Genomic DNA, 17,957 nt, shown 5'->3' on the forward strand with positions numbered 1-17,957 from the left:
CTGTGTTCCCGTACTGCACCACATGTGTAGCTCCTCGCAGATACCTGTACAGCCACTCGAACTTGGCCGAGCCCATATCACCATCCCCACTGATAACCTCAGGGACACAGGACTCGCCAGAATTTGCGACTTATCCGTGCTGATCTACCAGGCATGCCTCAGTGCTCTTTCAGTTTATCCATGACAACTTCCTCTATTACCATTTTCTTTTTATGGAAAAAACATCCATACTCACCTATATAATCTTGCAACCTATAATACCTAGCAATGTATCTCAAGCTTTCACATCACTGCATAGTTTCTGCTCTACTTTGACTACACCACTGTCCCAGAGAAGCTGGCAAGACGCTCCCATCAGCTTACAGACCCGAGGGGTAACAGCATTATGACGAAAGATCTCCCACATGTATCACACTGCTCAAGCAACACCACCTTTGAACCATGCTTCCCCTCCCAAGCAGCCATTCTATGGCACAAAGAAAGAGGAAGAACTTGCAAATATCGACTGAAATTCTGCAAGTCCCCACAGGCAGCAAGAAATTCCTTTTCTATCCCAGAGAAAGGAACACCACATATCTCCAGCTCTGTTCCCAGGGATGGTCCTGTCTAGGGGTATAGTGTCACGGGAAGAAAGTCAGGACTTCCATCACCACAGGAACCAGAGAAGTGGAGTAAGGTGACTGTGAAGGAGTTAAAGGGAAAAGGATCAAAGAGGCAGGAGGAAAATATGCTCCCAAAGTTTCAAAATAAGGCACTTTTTAATCCAGTAATGAATATGACTCTTTATTTACTCAAGCACAAGTACATTTCACTTAAAACATTGCATTCTCTGGTTGGGAAATTAGGAGAAAGTGAACAACTGAAATATGCCATAGCCTCAGAGAGCTATGCTAGGCATCCAAACTTCGTTGCCAATGGTTACAGTTCTGAGCATGCAATTCTCCAGCAGTCATTAACAAATTTGTGCCAAATCTCCCCAGAGAACAGCTCCCCACAGAGGCTGCACCTCTGTAAGGATCATGAGCACGCTGTCCTGCCAAGGTCAGCTGCATAGCCCAGGGCAGGGTTAGAGCAAGAGGAGACATGAGCTCCCTTTGGTAGGGACAGCAGTTACAAAGACACACTGCATGACAGGGGTGTGCAGCTCCCTTGACTTGCAAAGAGAAGTGCAGCACTTGTCAAGACCCAAGTGAACAACAGGGGAAACCAACAGCCAACTGAGGTTACCAGGAAGTAATTCATGAGCAGTCCAATACACAAGGAAAGCAACCTTTAGATAATGAGGCCAGGATGAAGAGGTGTTCCCTGGTTTTATCATTTTAAAGACATAAGTAGTTCTCAAGCATTTTTTCCTGTTGTTATTGCAATAGGAGCTGAGCCTATATACCAGTTTCTTGGATGAGACCTACCATGAATCAAGGACAGGATGATTTGTTCTTCGAGCAGAAAATAACCTGCATGACTTACAGAAAAAGCAACAGGGTTTTTTTTGTCATTTAGTTTTCAATGCAACTGTAAGAAAACACAAGTACAAGCAAACACACTGTGCAACTAACTTACATAGCAGGAATAGCTGAACCAGCACCTGATTCACAACAAACTAACACAAGGATGCACAGCAGAAGATTGTTTTTTATATGCTTCCATCCATTTTTCCTCAAGTGTCAGCTTCAAACACATGAAGCACTAGATAATCAAAGAACAAGAATGAAACTACATGTGAGCAACAGATGAAAGAAAATGAGTTTAGACACCAGGTAACAAAAGCAGCTAACAACTAAAACAAGTAAATAGACATAGTGCAACCTCTGCAGTTAAACTGAAAGAACTGAGCATGTAACTGACATAAACTGACTAAGACTGTGGGACTAAAACAATAAACCAAAAACTGTAGGGACATAAAACTGCAACTTGCTATCTCTTATGAACCACACAAGGTTCTACATTTCAACAAAGATTTTTTACTATACAGATTTAACAAGGCATTAATCTTCCATTAAGTCATAAACCAGCACTACCCACAACACTTAGCAGTTTATTCTTGTGACTACAGGGCAGCAGAGCATTTAAAAATTAAATTGGAAAGCAAATATCTATGTGGCCTTACAGCAATTAGTTGTCTTTAATCATAATGGGAAGGAGGGCTGAATGTCCAGAGTGTTTCCATCCTTGATCCTTCTGTACAGTTATTCTGTATTGTGCACTTCACATATCCTTTCATTTCCAGATTAAGAGATCTGGGGCTCATGTGAGAGTGGGCTCTCCACACTGCCCAGGTCCCCGTCTCAGGCACAGACCACAGTGTGAGGACATAGCTGCCCCCCAGGCCACTCTCACATAGGAGGAAGCGTTGCAGTACTGCAAGGACCATACCTGGACCTGACCCACCACTCAACCCAGACACCCCCCTCGTGGGAGGGCACCAGGGGGCAAAAGCTTCAGTGCTGTTAAAAAACATTTCAAAGGAGACCCTAAGACCTGCAGGCTGGCCAATTCCCATTGTCCAGTCCGTTACTTATGATGGTGCTGGAACAAAAACTGGTTCAGGCGCAGGTAAAGGTGCCACAGGGTCAGCCAGCTCTGACACTGTCCCTCAGCAGGCGTTCTCTGATCGAGTCTGCACGACTGTGGGTAACCAACCATAGCAAAGAAACTTCACTGCCATGAGGCAGGGCTGCTTGAGTCTTATCCAGAGGTCAGCCCACTTGCCTGCTAGCAGCTGGGATAAAAGGTAGAGGGAAACTGCCAGCCTTCACAGTGAGAGACTTTTATCTGCAGAGCTGCAAAAATGCATGTTGTTTGCTCCAGTGATCTGGAAAGGGGAATCGATAAGAAAGCAGCAAGGTTTGCTGAGGATAGAAAAATCAGACTTCAGAGAATCACAAAGAAATATCACCATGCCAAGGGACTGAAAGACAGAAGAGAGTAAAATCATACAGGAGAAGAAACAACTTCACTTGCGTATGTGCAGTAACCAGCCCAATATCAGCACGCAGAGCAGAGATTGCTCTGCCGTTCTCTGAGGAACATCAGCTCAGCTTGCAGAGGGAGGCACAACCAGGAGAAGCCAGGAGATCCAGTGCCCTGTTCTGCCATTTGGGACTGGTTTCCCTCACACACTCCAGAAGCGCAGAGAAGTAGAAATTGTTATGGGACAGATGGCAAAGGGGATTGGACACAGATTAGGAAACTGGGCTCTTGCATGTCAAAGGCAACTTTGGGGAGATATGAAAGTTTTATAAAGAAATCATAGATCATATTGAGAAGGCAAATGGGATCAGCCACTCACCACTGCCCAATAACTTGACAGTCTCAGGCAGCACAGGTGTTATTGACAGAAGACTTACAACAAGCAAGAGGAAGCACTCTGCTTTCTCATGCTGCCTTGCCACCCTTCCCAACAGTGCTAGGTGTCAGTATTATTGCCACTGTTTAGGATAAAGCATTAGTGTATGCAAAAAATCATTGGCTAATTCCACCCTTACACGCTAGAGATTTGTAGAAGCTGCCATCCGCAAAGATACAAACCCATCTTCTGACTGAGAGCCCTTAACCTGTCAGCTGCGAGAGCTGGGAGAGTCCAGAAAGCACGTTCTGTACTCACACTGTGTCCCACCCTCCCTCTTCAAGCATGTGCTGGAGGAGCAGCGATGGTCGGGGCTGCTGAGACCACTCCTCTGCCTCCTGCATGCAGCCAGGAGCCCAAGCCAAGAGGAAGAATTAACTTGCAATTGCTCACTAGAACTCTGCAAATCTTTCCATGTAGCCGGTGATGTGCATTCCTTCCCAGAGCACTGCGCCTGCTCACATGGGTCTCCACATCCATGGACGTGACAGCACATCCCTATCACATTCACTTGAGTAATGCCAAGTGTTGAAAAACCCTTGTTTTGGGGGCTACTATGAAAAATATGGGGAAGTTCCCACTCTGAAAAAAAAATAAACCAAAAAGCAGTAGGAGTAATAATAGATTAAAAGCTCACTACATAAATATACTGCAAAGAGGACTGATACCAAACTAGGCAAAAACTAGAAAGCTGTAGAGAAGAGAGGAAAAGTACATATTCCAGAACTGAAGAAAATGTCCTAGAATGACAGCACTAAGTAGTTCCAATATTCTGATTCCTTAAAAGTATGTATGGGAAGTGATTTTATTAATGTCTGCAAGTATCTTAATTTTGGAAGTAGGGCACTAGGTGCTCAAAATCCCTCCTCTAAAAAAGTTCAGCAACCATAACCAAGCAAAACAGTAGACAGAAGCTGAGGCCAGGCATTTAAACCAACGCTAACTGAGCAGGGAAAGAGCAACAAAACCCCAAGATACTATTTTTGTTGGAATAAGCTGTCAAAGGACATTTGCTAATTTCTCATTGGTTTTGATTATGCAGGATATGCTTTGAAAAGGTGTGCTTTAGGAAACAGAAGCCACGCGGCCAAACACAATGCATGCAAGAATTCTGTGAGATACAGCCTACACATAAAGCTGAAGAAGAACGTGCTGGTCTTGGTCTGTAAGGCACTGAAGAGGGATCCAGTGTTGGGCTGAGGGTACGAGTTCCATGGGGAGGCAGCTGCGATAACACAGTGCCAACTGCCAGTGTGAAATGGCTTGCATAAAAAAGAATCCCTAGCACTGAAAGCTGAATATAGCCAACATCTGAAAAGAGTCAGACAAGGTACTTCACATCCAGGAAATGACACTGACTGCCTTTTCTATTGCCACACAGCTCCCCTCTAGTTAAATACAGCTTTTTTTCACAAAAACATAGGTAGGTACTGAAGGATGAAATTCTATCTTTAGGATGAAAATTTGAATGGTTTTAAATTGCTGTCCTAAGAAGAGCATAGTAGTTCAATTCATTTGGAAACCCAAAACATCCCTTTTACTTAACTGATGGTGGTTTTGCCCCACTTTATGTCAGACTGAAAATGTTTAGTGCTGGTGTGAAGTGAGAGGGATGCAAGTTCTGCAAATACTGATCCGATCGCCTAGAATCAGCTTCCTGGTAAACATGGAACTGAGGAAACATTGACTTTTGAGTGCACTTTATTTATTTTTGCCACTGTCAAACTGAAGACGAACCAAGCACAGAAAAGATAAATTCTGACTGCATACTGGCAGTTGGACAAGACGACTGTTGTAGGTCCTTTCCTATTCTCTTCCATAAGAAAATCTTAATTTGCAAATACCACTTGTTCTGGAAAAAGGCATACCCCAGGCTACACCCAGCAGTGAAATGCAGCCACCTCTGAAGGAGGGCTGGCACAGCCAGGGTTACATCCATCACTTCAGCCCTAAGGCAATGGAAGAATCCTTTCATCCTGGGGGACCTCAGGACTGCAGCATCTCTGACAGCACTCAGGACAGGACATGCGCCAAAGTGACAAAACCATCAACCCCCAGAGTGATTTTCCTGTGCCCAGATTCACCTACACGTGTCCAGAGGTGCTGGGGAGGTAACCCCCCTCCTCAGTGGGTATTCATAGCATCGAGATTTAGGTATCCAACTTTGTCTCAGTTAGGACTTTGTTCTCTTCATGATAGCTGGAGACGAACCATGATAATTCAGAGCCTAACAGCACTTCAGTTACAAGAGAGGAAATCACATTTTTGAACAGGGAGTTATTATCCAAATATCTCTTCCCTATTATCTGCTCACTGCTCAACACTTTCGTGTCATGGTTATGTTAATTACCAGGTTATCAGAACCTTCCCAGCTAGGCAGAAGCTGAATTTCTAGCCTACAAAAATAAGCACGGAAAAAAGCCCTGAGCCTATCCCTCCCAGCACCTGATACAAAGAATATAGTAGCAGACTATGGCTCCAAGGGGCTTCAGCAGGATATCCAAGACCCCTTTTCCCAGGGATTTTTGTTGAAAGCTGTGACATCGCAATGCCGTAACCCAGGACAGATGCTCCAACATGTGTACAGCTGAACCAACAGGCACATGCAGCAGCTCATCCACTACCTGATAGGGATGAATGGTTGCACTGCTGCAGGTGGAGAGCAACTGTATTGCTCTTGTATCAGCAGTACTCCTCAAAAGTGACAAAATACCGTAGCCAGATTACAGACTACAATAATCATTGCACACAGCTGGTAAGAATCTAGAGCCTACTCCAAAAAAAGCAAAATGAAATTGCACCCACTCATCCCACATACAGTCCTTTATCTGTGTGAATTGTTGGTAGACACCCTGGTAGATCACAGCTGGGCTTGTGCTTCTCATCTATGTTGTTTCATTAAAGCTTATGTATTTTTACAGTTTTTTACTAAAAGCTAGGAAAACAGAGCTTCAGTGACCCACAGAAATGAGAAGACAGCATCATACTGATAATTTGTCACACAGCAGAGAATTAAATTGTGCAGTGAAGTACAACTGCTTTGCTACTGCCATACTTCTTTCCAGGGACATACTATTTTTGGTGCTTGACAACATGTAGGCTTTTCAATATTGCCAGTTAATAAAGACTAAGTAAACCAAATGATTAATCTGGAACAAAGATGCTTTTCGCAGAATGTGGCTCACTGGACCCTTCAGCAGCACACACATAAACAGATGCGCAGTGGACGGTTCACAGCAGCTATTGCCGTGAGAGTTACACACCTCAGACTTGTAGCCCAAGTTTACATCCTATAGGAAATGCTGGAATAAACAGTGTGCTAAACATTCAGACTTGAGATCCACAGAGCATTTTCAGCAACTGTTTATAACTCAATACAGGGATATTACAAAGCATGAAAAAGATAAAAAAGATAAAGTTGCTTTAATATATTACTACTCACATAGCAACAGTCCAATTTTATGCTATTTCATATATTTATCATTATGTAGCAATTTACAATAGCAACCTATTTTGCTTCTCACTTTTATACAGCAAATGTATATTATACCTGGCTGTAAGCAGTCGTTGCTTTTGTGTGTCTGTGCTTTCAGCTACACAAATTCCTGGCACTCCCATGGTTCCAGTGAAGATCCACACCTACCCACTTTACTGTACCTACAGGCATCTTTGCCATTCATCAGGGATAGCTTACAGTTTTCATGGTTTGCTTTCTGGGAATTAAAATGCTTTTAAGTGGGAAACAAACTTTCACAAACTTAGCATATGCCTAAAGGCTCTCAAGAAATACAAGGCAGTTCAGTGTTGAGTGCTAGAAGAGGCTAACATGCCACCAGCAGATACAGCAACATTCTTCCTTATTGCAGTCTGCACCCTTAACTCTTGTTTATTTAGGAATGCTTACAGCACCCTGAGTACTCTCTAATTCCTTGAAATAATGCTATGAAGAGTATGGAAGAGCGTGCAAAGCTTTTGATACAGCACACATTGAGGTGATGGAGAGCAAAGGTCGTGACAGCCAGGAGGGGGAAACAATTTTGAGAAGCCCACAGCAGGTAAGTAGACAGGAAACAGCAGGACCATTCACCACTTTTGCCCTTAATGCTACAAACATACCTGAATACGGGGGCACCATGACGCACTTGCATGACAGAGAACAGGGGGTAAAAAAGCTTATCAGCTTATCAGTGACATGGACAGTGGGACTGAGTGCACCCGCAGCAAGTTTGCCAACGACACCAAGCTGTGTGGTTCGGCTGACACTCTGGAGGGAAGGAATGCCATCCAGAGGGACCTTGACACACTTGTGAGGTGGGCTGATGCCAGCCTCATGAAGTTTAACCATGCCAAGTGCAAGGTCCTACACCTGGGTCAGAGCAATCCCAGGCACAGCTACAGGTTGGGCAGAGAAGAGATTCAGAGCAGCCCTGTGGAGAAGGACTTGGGGGTGTTGGTGATGAGAAAATGAACATGAGCCGGCTTCAGTGTGTGCTTGCAGCCCAGAAAGCCAACCGTATCCTGGGCTGCATCAAAAGGAGCGCGACAGCAGGTCGAATGAGGTGATCCTGCCCCTCTACTCTGCTGTCGTGAGATCTCACTTGGAGTATTGTGTGCAGTTCTGGTGTCCTAAACATAAAAAGGACATGGAACTGTTGGAACAAGTCCAGAGAAGGGCCACGAGGATGATCAGGGGACTGGAGCACCTCCTGTATGAAGATAGGCTGAGAAAGTTGGGGCTGTTCAGCCTGGAGAAGAGAAGGCTGCGTGGAGACCTCATAGCAGCCTTCCAGTATCTGAAGGGGGCCTGTAGGGATGCTGTGGATGGACTCTTCATTAGGGACTGTAGTGACAGGACAAGGGGTAATGGGTTCAAACTTAAACAGGGGAAGTTTAAATTGGATATAAGGAAGAACTTCTTTCCTGTAAGGGTGGTGAGGTACTGGAATGGGTTGCCCAAGGAAGCTGTGAATGCTCCATCCCTGGCAGTGTTCAGGGCCAGGCTGGACAAAGCCTTGGGTGAGATGGTTTAGTGTGAGGTGTCCCTGCCCATGGCAGAGGGGTTGGAACTAGATGATCTTAAGGTCCTTTCCAACCCTAACTATTCTATGATTCTATGATCAGAGCATGCTTAGTCACATACCCTGATCAGACAGGTTTGCAGTGGAGTGTGAGCTGGTATACAGTAAATCGAGCAGATGCACAGCTAAATGCTTTACACTGAACATCAATCACTGCTCAAGACCTGAAGACTGTTCCTAGGTATGTGTAAATCCCCTCAATGCCCCCTCTGAAGAGCTGTAAGGGTGCAGAGGATGTCTGCCTACCCTGGACCATACACACACACTCCATTATCCAATCCAGACTCTTAAAAGATAACTAATGGGATAATAAAACCAGAGGACAGTACTACTGAAACTTCAGAGAGCAAAACAGTGCAAGACTATTTTACATAAATAACACTCAAAGCCAATGAGATTCATTAGGGTACTGAATAGTCTTCAGAGGGAAGTAGTAATGGCCACAGCACTGGCAATGCTTCAGTTCAAGCATAAAAACCCTTGAGTAGCACAGGGCTGTCTGTATCTGTGGTTCACTTCCAAGCTTGAATAACAAAAGATAAGACAAACACATAGAGCTCAGATAGATCAGGTCTGACACCCGTTGAAGGAATAAGGATTTACCAGATGTACAATACTTTATAGAAGTACTTCAAATATCAACAGTGGAGCCTTGTTACTCCTCTTTTTCCAAAAGAAGGGATTATATGAGCACTGGGATGGGGGGTGGGCACAGTCCTTCCTTTCAGCTTGGAGCTGCGACCACCCCTCTCTGCAAGAGTGCAATGAGCATCACACCAAGAAGCTCCTGGAGTGAAAACATTGAGAGAAAAGTAAATTAGAATAAACCTAATAAAAAAAAATAAATTGAAAGAGTCTATCCTATGCTGCCTAACTGCTGGTTTGCAGAGCACAGTTTGAGAGCATAAGCCTGGGCTTTAAATGAAAAATTGAGGTGAATGAATATTTCATAACACCTGCTGCGCAAGAGAAGAACCTGTATTGGAAGAACTTAGACACTGTGCGTTTTATGCCCCCGCCCGAAACCTCCAGCACTCGTGAACCTTGTCCTATCCGTCCCTGTGTCCTGCTGGGAGGACAGGATGGAGCACACCGCCCTGGGCGGCCCCACAGGACACCCAGCACGGGGCTGATGCCAGAGCTTCTCACCGTGACCAAGGGCGCTCAGTTCGACGAAGCTGCCTCTGAAGCACCCAGCAGAGCTACGGGTGCACGAGCAAAGCGTGGGGTGCACGCCCGAACTCCCTCGGGGTGAGATCCACCAGGCTGCACTTGCTAGAACCCATCAATCGAGAACCGGATGGTTTTAAGGTCCTTCCCAACCCTCACCATTCCGTGATTAACTTCTGAGAGCGCAGTGCCCAAACAGGCGTGAGCTGGAGCCAGCCCCGGGCCGGTTATTCCCCGTAAATCCCAGCTGACCCATTTCTTGCGCGGACACGTCGGTCACAATGAAAAGCATTAAGCTCCTTAACCTCCCGAGAAACAGCGCTGACCCGGCCTGGCGCGGGCACAGCTGTCGAGCACCGGGCGCACGGCGGAGCGGGGGGCACCCAGGGTGAGGGAAGGTCCCGGGAGAAGGGGAGAGGGTCCCGACGCTCGGCGCAGCGATTGCTACACCCGCGCCCAGCGGCGGCCACGCGTCCCCGTTGCCGAAGGTGGCAGGCGGGACGCGCCCGGTGCCGCTCCCGGTCCTACCTGCGCACAGCGAGACGGCGGCGCCCAGCAGCGGCAGGGCCACCCGCAGCACGGGGCTGGGCGCCCGCCACATGGCCACGCACCGGCGGCGGGCACGGATCCTGCTGCCGCTGCTGCCGGGCGCCGGCCCCGCCGGCAGCTGCCCGCCCCGCGCTGCCGGCGACAGCTATAGCGGAGCGGGGAGGGGCCCGGCCGGCCCCGCCCGCCCTTACCTTCCCCGCCCGGGCGGGGGCCGCCGCTGCCCCGCCCGAAGCCCCCCTGTCCGTCCCGCTCGGCCTCCCTCGGTGCCGTGGATCCGGAGGGGAAGGGACCTTGGAGCAGGGCTCAGCTCAGCTCCCCCGTTCTGCCAGGGGAAACCCGGGCTGGCACCGCCTCATCGCTCGCTACACGAGCGATTGTTCACCATGACAGCCCTCTTGAGAGTCTCAAAGGCAGGTAAACGTAAAGCTAGCCCAGAAGAAATGACGGCTTCTCCTCCTCAGGTTTTAACTACGATTTTTTCCAAGCACATATTAGTGTTCTTCAGCGTTCCAGTTCTTAAAGGGGCCTACAGTGCTGGAAAGAGGCTTTTTACAATGGCATGTAGTGACAGAACAAGGGAAGAATGGCTTTAAACTGATAGAGGAAACATTTAGATATTGGGAAAAAATTCTTTATTATGAGAGTGGGGAGGCACTGGCACAGGTTGCCCAGAGAAGCTGTGGCTGCCCCATCCCTGGCAGTGTTCCAGGCCAGGTCAGACAGGGCTTTGAGCAACCTGGTCTAGTGGAAGGTGTCCCTCCTCATGGCAGGGGATGAGCTTTAAAAGGTCCCTTCTAACCCAAACCCTTCTAGGAATCTAGAATTGTTCCCCTTGGTTGCTTCATCAGGCTATGCCAAATTCCTCACAAACAGCGAAATTCTGAACTGTTTTCAGCATTCATTCAATGTCTTGTTATAATCTGTTCTTCATCAAGACCCTCATAAACTCCATCCTCTCCTTTCAGCCTGGATAGCACAAACATCCGAAAAAGCTCTCTTACACACTACAAACCACTGTGACATTGTTTGCAGCATTTAACCCCAAATGCTCAGTATTACTTACATGTACCATCATAAAAATAAATCAATAAAATCTAAATCAAAATATAATCAAGTCTATACTAGAAGTGTTAGTGGAGCAGACTACGTAACCTAAATTACTTTCAGGAAGGTGTTGCACATGCTCCATTTCTCTATATTTATTTTAAAGTAAAAACATTATTTCCCACACATCGTAGCATGCATCCCTAGGTCTTTATTACTGCCATGCAATACTTTATTATTATTATGACATCTCTGTTAAGCCTTTTAGGTTTCCCTAGACAGTAATTCCTAGCAATGATCTTTTTCCAGTTTTTTTTTTTTCAGTACTGAAGTTAGTGACATTTGTGAAAACAGCCTTTTGCAATCTACCTTGTTCTACCTGGTATTTCCAAATGTGCTGGCAGAGATTCCATAATTTTATCAAAATGCCTGAGGGGAAAAAATTATATTACTACCAATTGATTTTATTCATGTCAGTTTCCATAAGTATTTGTTCAGGGTCACAACACCAGCCATATTCACAAGATCTTCACCTTTACTAGCTCCTAATGCCAGATGTTTCTCCAATCTAGGATCACACAGAGCCTCCCTCCAACTTGCTCACTTGGTGAGTTTGAATGACTGTTGTTCTGAATACCTCTTCCAAGGCAGTTATAATTACGGAGTTTCATTAAGGTCCTCGGATTTGGGAATTCAAGGCATTCCAATGCTCTGCTGCTAACATTAGCAAATTAATTTAGGAATCAGTTCAACTAAGAGTCTGATGCTGTAGAATGGAGGCCCAAATAACGTGAAGGAAAATGTGCCAATTGTAAATGCTGAGTGCATGGACATGCTGATGCTCCCACTGCTGAGCTTAGGCTCCACAGCAAGGCATTCCTGCCGACTTGGGAGCCAAAGCCTTGGATCCTCCTTCATAACTCGCTTTGGAAAAAGTAAGCAGATCTAACTAAATTCTTTCAAAATGTCCCAGAGAAGGAGTACCAAGCTGTGCAGAAATAAAATCAGTGATGGAAGGCTTTACCTGGCAAGTGCTTGATTAGCTCTGCAGCTGAAAAATGCTATTCTGGCTCCTGTGGAAGAGCACAGACCAACTGAGCACTGGTGCCACTGAGGACTTGAGCACTCCCATAGGAAAGGGGTATCCAAGGGAGGTGCCTTCCCAGGAGTAAGGAAGAGAACCACACAACATGCATGCCATAGGGGAAGCATAACTGCCTTCCTTTCCAACTCTGTGTGCATGCAGATATAGACCAAAGGGACATCACTTAGGGCATGGGGACAAAAGCTGCAGCGTCCCCAGTCACTGCAGGTTGTAGAGACATGTGGTCTTCCCTTCTTCCCCTTCCATGGACATCCATGTCACCCCATCATCAATTAAATGCAATGGGAATTACAACATTTTATTACAATTAAGTTCAACATGCTGATTATTTCATAGCAAACACTGTAGGTATATGTAATACTGCATTGAAAAGTAACACAGCATCATATTATATACCTTACTGCTTTATGAATAATGGAAAGCAATTAGAAAATACATGCCAAGGTCTAATAAAAAAATAAATGCAGGTTTGGATGTCAAAGTGATAAAATAATAGAAGAAAAATTTGCAACTCCTTCCCTTCTGAAAACAGAGGTATTAAGTGCTCTCTGACTATGGCTTGACAAGTACCTGTTCAGCCATATGTTACTTTCAGGTAGATCCTCTCTTGCCTGTGGTAATGCCACAACGTGAAAATCCTCACTAACATCTAGCTACTGCTCTTTCTGACAAAATCAGATAAATGTAGCACTGTTCTTGGCAAATCCATATTTTCTTTCTCTCCTCTTGAAGACTTACAAATAACTTCATTTGCTCAGTGCTACTAGAAAGTGTAAATACATCTCATGCAGAGTCATCTCTTGTTCATAGCATGTAATTATTACATCTGCTTTTTTGTATGAAGGCATAGAATTATTAACTATGTAATTAAAGTAGACAAGCTTATTCTTCAGTTTTTAAAAATAATCTCTAGAACACATTTGTTCACACTTCACAGAAGTGATGAAGAAAACAGTATCTCCTGTGCCTGTCAAGAACATGAATCAAAGTTTATAGATGGTAAGAAATTTGCAGTTCTTAATGAAAAGTCATTATTTTTTTTAATTTATCATTTTAATTTATCAATAAATGATAAATTAAAAACAATTTAATTTAATGATTTTAAATAAACATTTCTGATTAAAAAATGGTTAGTTATTCATTTTAATAGAATCCCCAAATGTACTTTTCATCTCACTACATAAAATGGAAAGGCTTTTCAATTTTCATTACAAGCTTTAAAGGGGTACATCAGGAAGAACGTTCCACACTTTCTCCCTTCCAGTAAAATAACAGAGCAGAATCCAGTGGTTTACTGTACGTCCTTCCTCTGTATCTCACAGCCTTTGGAAAATCTAACGTGTAAACTTACTTTCAAGCAGGTGATAAAGCCAAACCCAATGAGAACATGACAGCTGCTACCCAAGTGCTGGAGAGGAGTGATGAAATCTATAAAAACATATATACTCAGTATGACCAGGTGTAATGGTGACAAACATATTTCACTGTGACCCTGATACTGCCAGCAGACAAGTTCACCATCCAATTGCCCACTGATGTTCTTGTGTATGGTGAATGGTTTTACCAGACTCTCTTTTGGAGCCCCACAACTCAGTTCATCGCTGCTAACACACACATACAGGTTTTTCCCCATCCCAGAGCATGTTCCCAGAAGGGAGGAAGAGAACACTAATTACCAACTCTTAATCATGACTAGCCTCTCCTTTTGTTTCTATCCTGTTAACAGCCTGTGCTGTTCACTTTGGTAATTTCTCTGAAGTGCAGCGCACAGTAGAAGAGCCATGCTCCGTGTTCTCATGAGCAATACCAAAATCAAACTCCATTTGTCCTAATTAGTTTGTCCTTGGTGTACCATGGTTTTTATTAAGTCAAATTTTTTGTTTGATTTTCAGAAAAGCAAAGTGCCTGACCTTGCAGTGAAGCAAAATGGAGCTCTAGTTATAAATAGCTAAAAACACTTGTCTTGTACATACCTCCCACAACAAATTACATAAATTTGTAGTGGGCATATTTCTATCAGAGATTTGGTAGTGTTAACCCTTGCACTTCCATCACACAAATGCAGAGCCACTACTAAATCATCTACACAGGACAAGGCAGAACCATAGTTTTCATTTAAAAGTTCATGGAGATGTTAGTTTGCAATTTTCTGTTCTTTTCCCCATTGTAACATTTTTTTTAGCTGCATCTACATTATTCCTTGAATAAGACAGATACTGAGGGCTTTTCCAAGCATTATTTTGCTTAGCATTTGTTGCGTATTTTAGTTTCCCCTTTTCTTCTCATATTACTATCATAATTGCACCATTTTTTTTAGTTAAGAATCTGTAACATGTAAACATTGAACAATGAAACTCTCACATAATAAGTCTCCCATTTTAATTATATATTGTAACAACCTTAACCCCTTCCTTCCTATTCCTTAATTCCCCACCATCCCCAATAACATATGTGCATGAGTTTATCTTTACTCATTGATACCAGGAGGCATCTTGTAGTTAAACACATCTAGTCTAAGAAATGCTACCTACAATTAATATATTATTAGACAGTAAAGTCTAACCAAATCTCTACTCCTTCCAGAAAATGATGGCTGGTCTAGAATACACTTTCAAGTGAACATGTATATAATGAGCACTCTTGTTTCTTATTGGACCAAACCTACCCAAAACCATCAGGCTGAGATGATGTACAAAGATTACAAGATTGTTTTCCAATGACATCCATGAAACAGTATGGTTGCATAGTTTACTGCTGATGAACTACATTAATAACTCTGCTTCAGACTTTATAAACCCAACAAATCAGTTTAAAAGCCAGAACCTTCATTCTCATGGAGTACCTTGCTTAGCTGTGGAAGAAGGGCTTCTCCGGTTTGCTCAGGGAACAGGGGATGCTGAATGGTGTCAGTGATTCTCTAGTGAGAGCACTGTTACACTTGTTTGCAATATTCCCTTTGTATTCAGCCTGCAAGGCATCTCTACGTTTGTACCCGTGGACGAAGACAGTAGCCTACATGGATATTTGACCTGACAAAGGAAATCACACTAGTACGTGGTCTATCACCACAGGATAGACGATCAGTAGCTGCTGCTGATGGTGCAGTGACAGAACTAACGAGCAGCAGAGCTGAAGGAAAAACTGTAAAGGCGTGCAAGTGCAGTTGTTCTGACTTCAGAAGTCCTGTCTCTAACCAGGATGATCCTATCCTCCCATTATTTCATAGAGGAGTGAACACAGGACACAATTCTCAAGCAGCACAAGCTTGCCCGAAATTGAAAAAGGTGAATTGAAACCTTAATCCCTCCAGGCTTCCTATTTCCTGTGAGAGTTCTCATTTCAACCTTTTTCCCCTTTCCCCAACAATCTTCTATCCCCAGTTCAATATAAGATTTTCAGGGTGAGGAGACTCACAGAAAATTATTGCTCCACGGAACATACTCCATTTCAGAACATTTTTGTCTGCATTTCTTGACAAGATCCATGTGGGAAGGTTTGCATCAGGAACAACAGACACAAGTGGATGATGACTAAAACCAAAGTAATTTTGAAAAGGAAGTGTTCGCATAAGAAATACCACTTACGGTAAAATTGGAACTTTTGGACAAGCCCCACCAGTGCACTTTAAGGGACAGAAATTGCAACCCATGATGCCATCCCTGACGTGCTGCTCTGCAGCAAGTTTTGTGGAAGAGCAGGGGTGTAACTGCTTGAGGAGAAACCCCTTCCATAGGCTCATTGTGCTGCCCTGAGCCCCCAGCAAGAATCTATCTTTGCTCAGAACCTGCTGAATGTGAAGTGAGTGCTGTATTTTCATTGCCTCAGAGCTCAGGGAGCTCACGTGATGGGGTTACTGCTAACTGCAGTCAAGGATGCAAAAAGTTGAGAATTGCTTGCTAGAAATCTTATTTCTTCTATCGTGATATTAACTTTGTTCCAAGGTAACATCTAAAACATCAGTGCCATGGAACCCTGCACAAGAAGCAGTAAATTACTTTTAATACACTACTGACAAATTAAATGAAAAAGCAATATACTACATAAAATGATAACTAGACTGGGGGGGAAGCCAACCAGTCTTTCTTTTTTTTTTTGTTTGAGTTATGATAGAACACTGATGATGCATTAACTCAAGAAAGTTTCAGTGAAAAATAAATCTAGTTCCACTAAAGTGGAGAGGAAAAACTCCGCTCAAATTGAAGAGCATTTATCCATCTGAATGTAGCATTCACCAGCTGGAACAAGTAGGAATATAGGTTGCATCTATCCAGCCCCCTCCAGGAGTTTACATTGTATGTGTTATTTTACCAAATTTATGTATTCACATAGTTCAAAGACTCTGGTTTTATTCACATCATGCACAGCGAGAGTGAGGAAATATCACAACAAAATTGATAGACCTGGTAATTAGCAGCCCATCCTAAGGGATTCCAAACCATTCAGTGAATAGTGGCCCCTGCATTGTCAAAGGCTGGACTTACCCAGACTGAGGGAGGGACTTGCAGAGATGTCTTCATTTTAGAAGAGATTTGCTGAGCTCAGGAAAAGTTACCAGACACTCAATAACAAAAAAAATAAAAGGTACTTTTGTCCCAAGTTTCTTGCCAGGAACAGGATGCCTATCTTCTGGCAGATAGGACACGGAGGGAAGAGAACAGAGGGGTGGGAATGTCATCTCTAAAGCTGGTGCCAGGCACAAGCCTACCCCACTGTTCTGGACAATGTTCCTTCTACTGTTTTGAACAGATGCTTCATCAGTAAGTCAAGTCTAAACACCAACTAAATACCAGTTTGGACACACAGGCCCTATATATACGTACATATACACACACATACATGAGAATCCTAGTAGGGTAGTGGACTGATGGACTAAATAATTCCAGTGAATGAAGACTTGTTTATGAAAACCAACATTACAGATACTTGCATGCCAAAGCCAGAGTACCTTATTTAGGATCTCGATACATACCTACTAGAAATTGTAAAGCTTTTTGACACAAATCAATCCCTACCACTTAGAATACAGATAATGGTAGTATATTTAAATATCTAATAAGTTTCTTCTACTTCCCCTCCCCCCATTTATATTTGTATTTATGAAAGAAAAGTAGTGTGTCAGAGTACTAATTATATTGCTCCATCACACCTCTCATGCCAAATGCTCTATCCAGCTTTTTTATACATCACATGGCAATGCTGCCAATGTTACCTGTGTTAAATCCATTCACGTGGTTTAATACTGATAACGCTGTCTGTCTTCAAAACACACTTGAGACCTTTTGTTTCCATCTAGGCCATTGAAAAATTAATTGTCTGGGCACTTTATGTGCTATTATGTTTGCTATTATATGGCGTCTTTGAAATCTGGAGCAATGCATTTCAAACTGTCAGGTTTTAACCACCTTCAATAGGCATCATGTAAATAAATGGCATTATAGCTACTATTGATGCAGAATAAAAACCCCAAAGAAACAAAAACAATAAAAATACACTGGACCCATTCATATTCTCTCAACCCTCTTCTCCATACTGTATATCTTTTTTGCCTCCAGCCCTCAACCACAGCTCCCGTTTAGGAAGTACCCAAGTTTACTATGGTATGTAACAAAGCTTACTGTTAAAGCAGCAGCATACGGGCTCAAATCCTGTGAACACTGGCCTTTTC

At 43.7% G+C, this 17,957-nt stretch overlaps 1 protein-coding gene across 1 annotated transcript in view; it reads right to left on the reverse strand.

Annotated features, from left to right (window-relative positions):
• The window catches only part of ACVR1C (activin A receptor type 1C), a 32,382-nt gene extending 22,129 nt beyond the window's left edge, over positions 1-10,253 (reverse strand). The window contains exon 1 of the mRNA XM_057415672.1: positions 10,123-10,253. Coding sequence (XP_057271655.1) covers positions 10,123-10,195 — 73 coding nt within the window. The 5' untranslated portion in view covers positions 10,196-10,253. The remainder of the gene's footprint in view (positions 1-10,122) is intronic.
• Positions 10,254-17,957: the final 7,704 nt, after the last annotated feature.

This window comes from Pezoporus wallicus, unplaced genomic scaffold (genome assembly GCF_028554395.1).
Source record: "Pezoporus wallicus isolate ANWC-B61680 ecotype Strahan unplaced genomic scaffold, APGP_CSIRO_Pwel_v1 contig_736, whole genome shotgun sequence".
In the NCBI taxonomy this organism is placed as follows: domain Eukaryota; kingdom Metazoa; phylum Chordata; class Aves; order Psittaciformes; family Psittacidae; genus Pezoporus; species Pezoporus wallicus.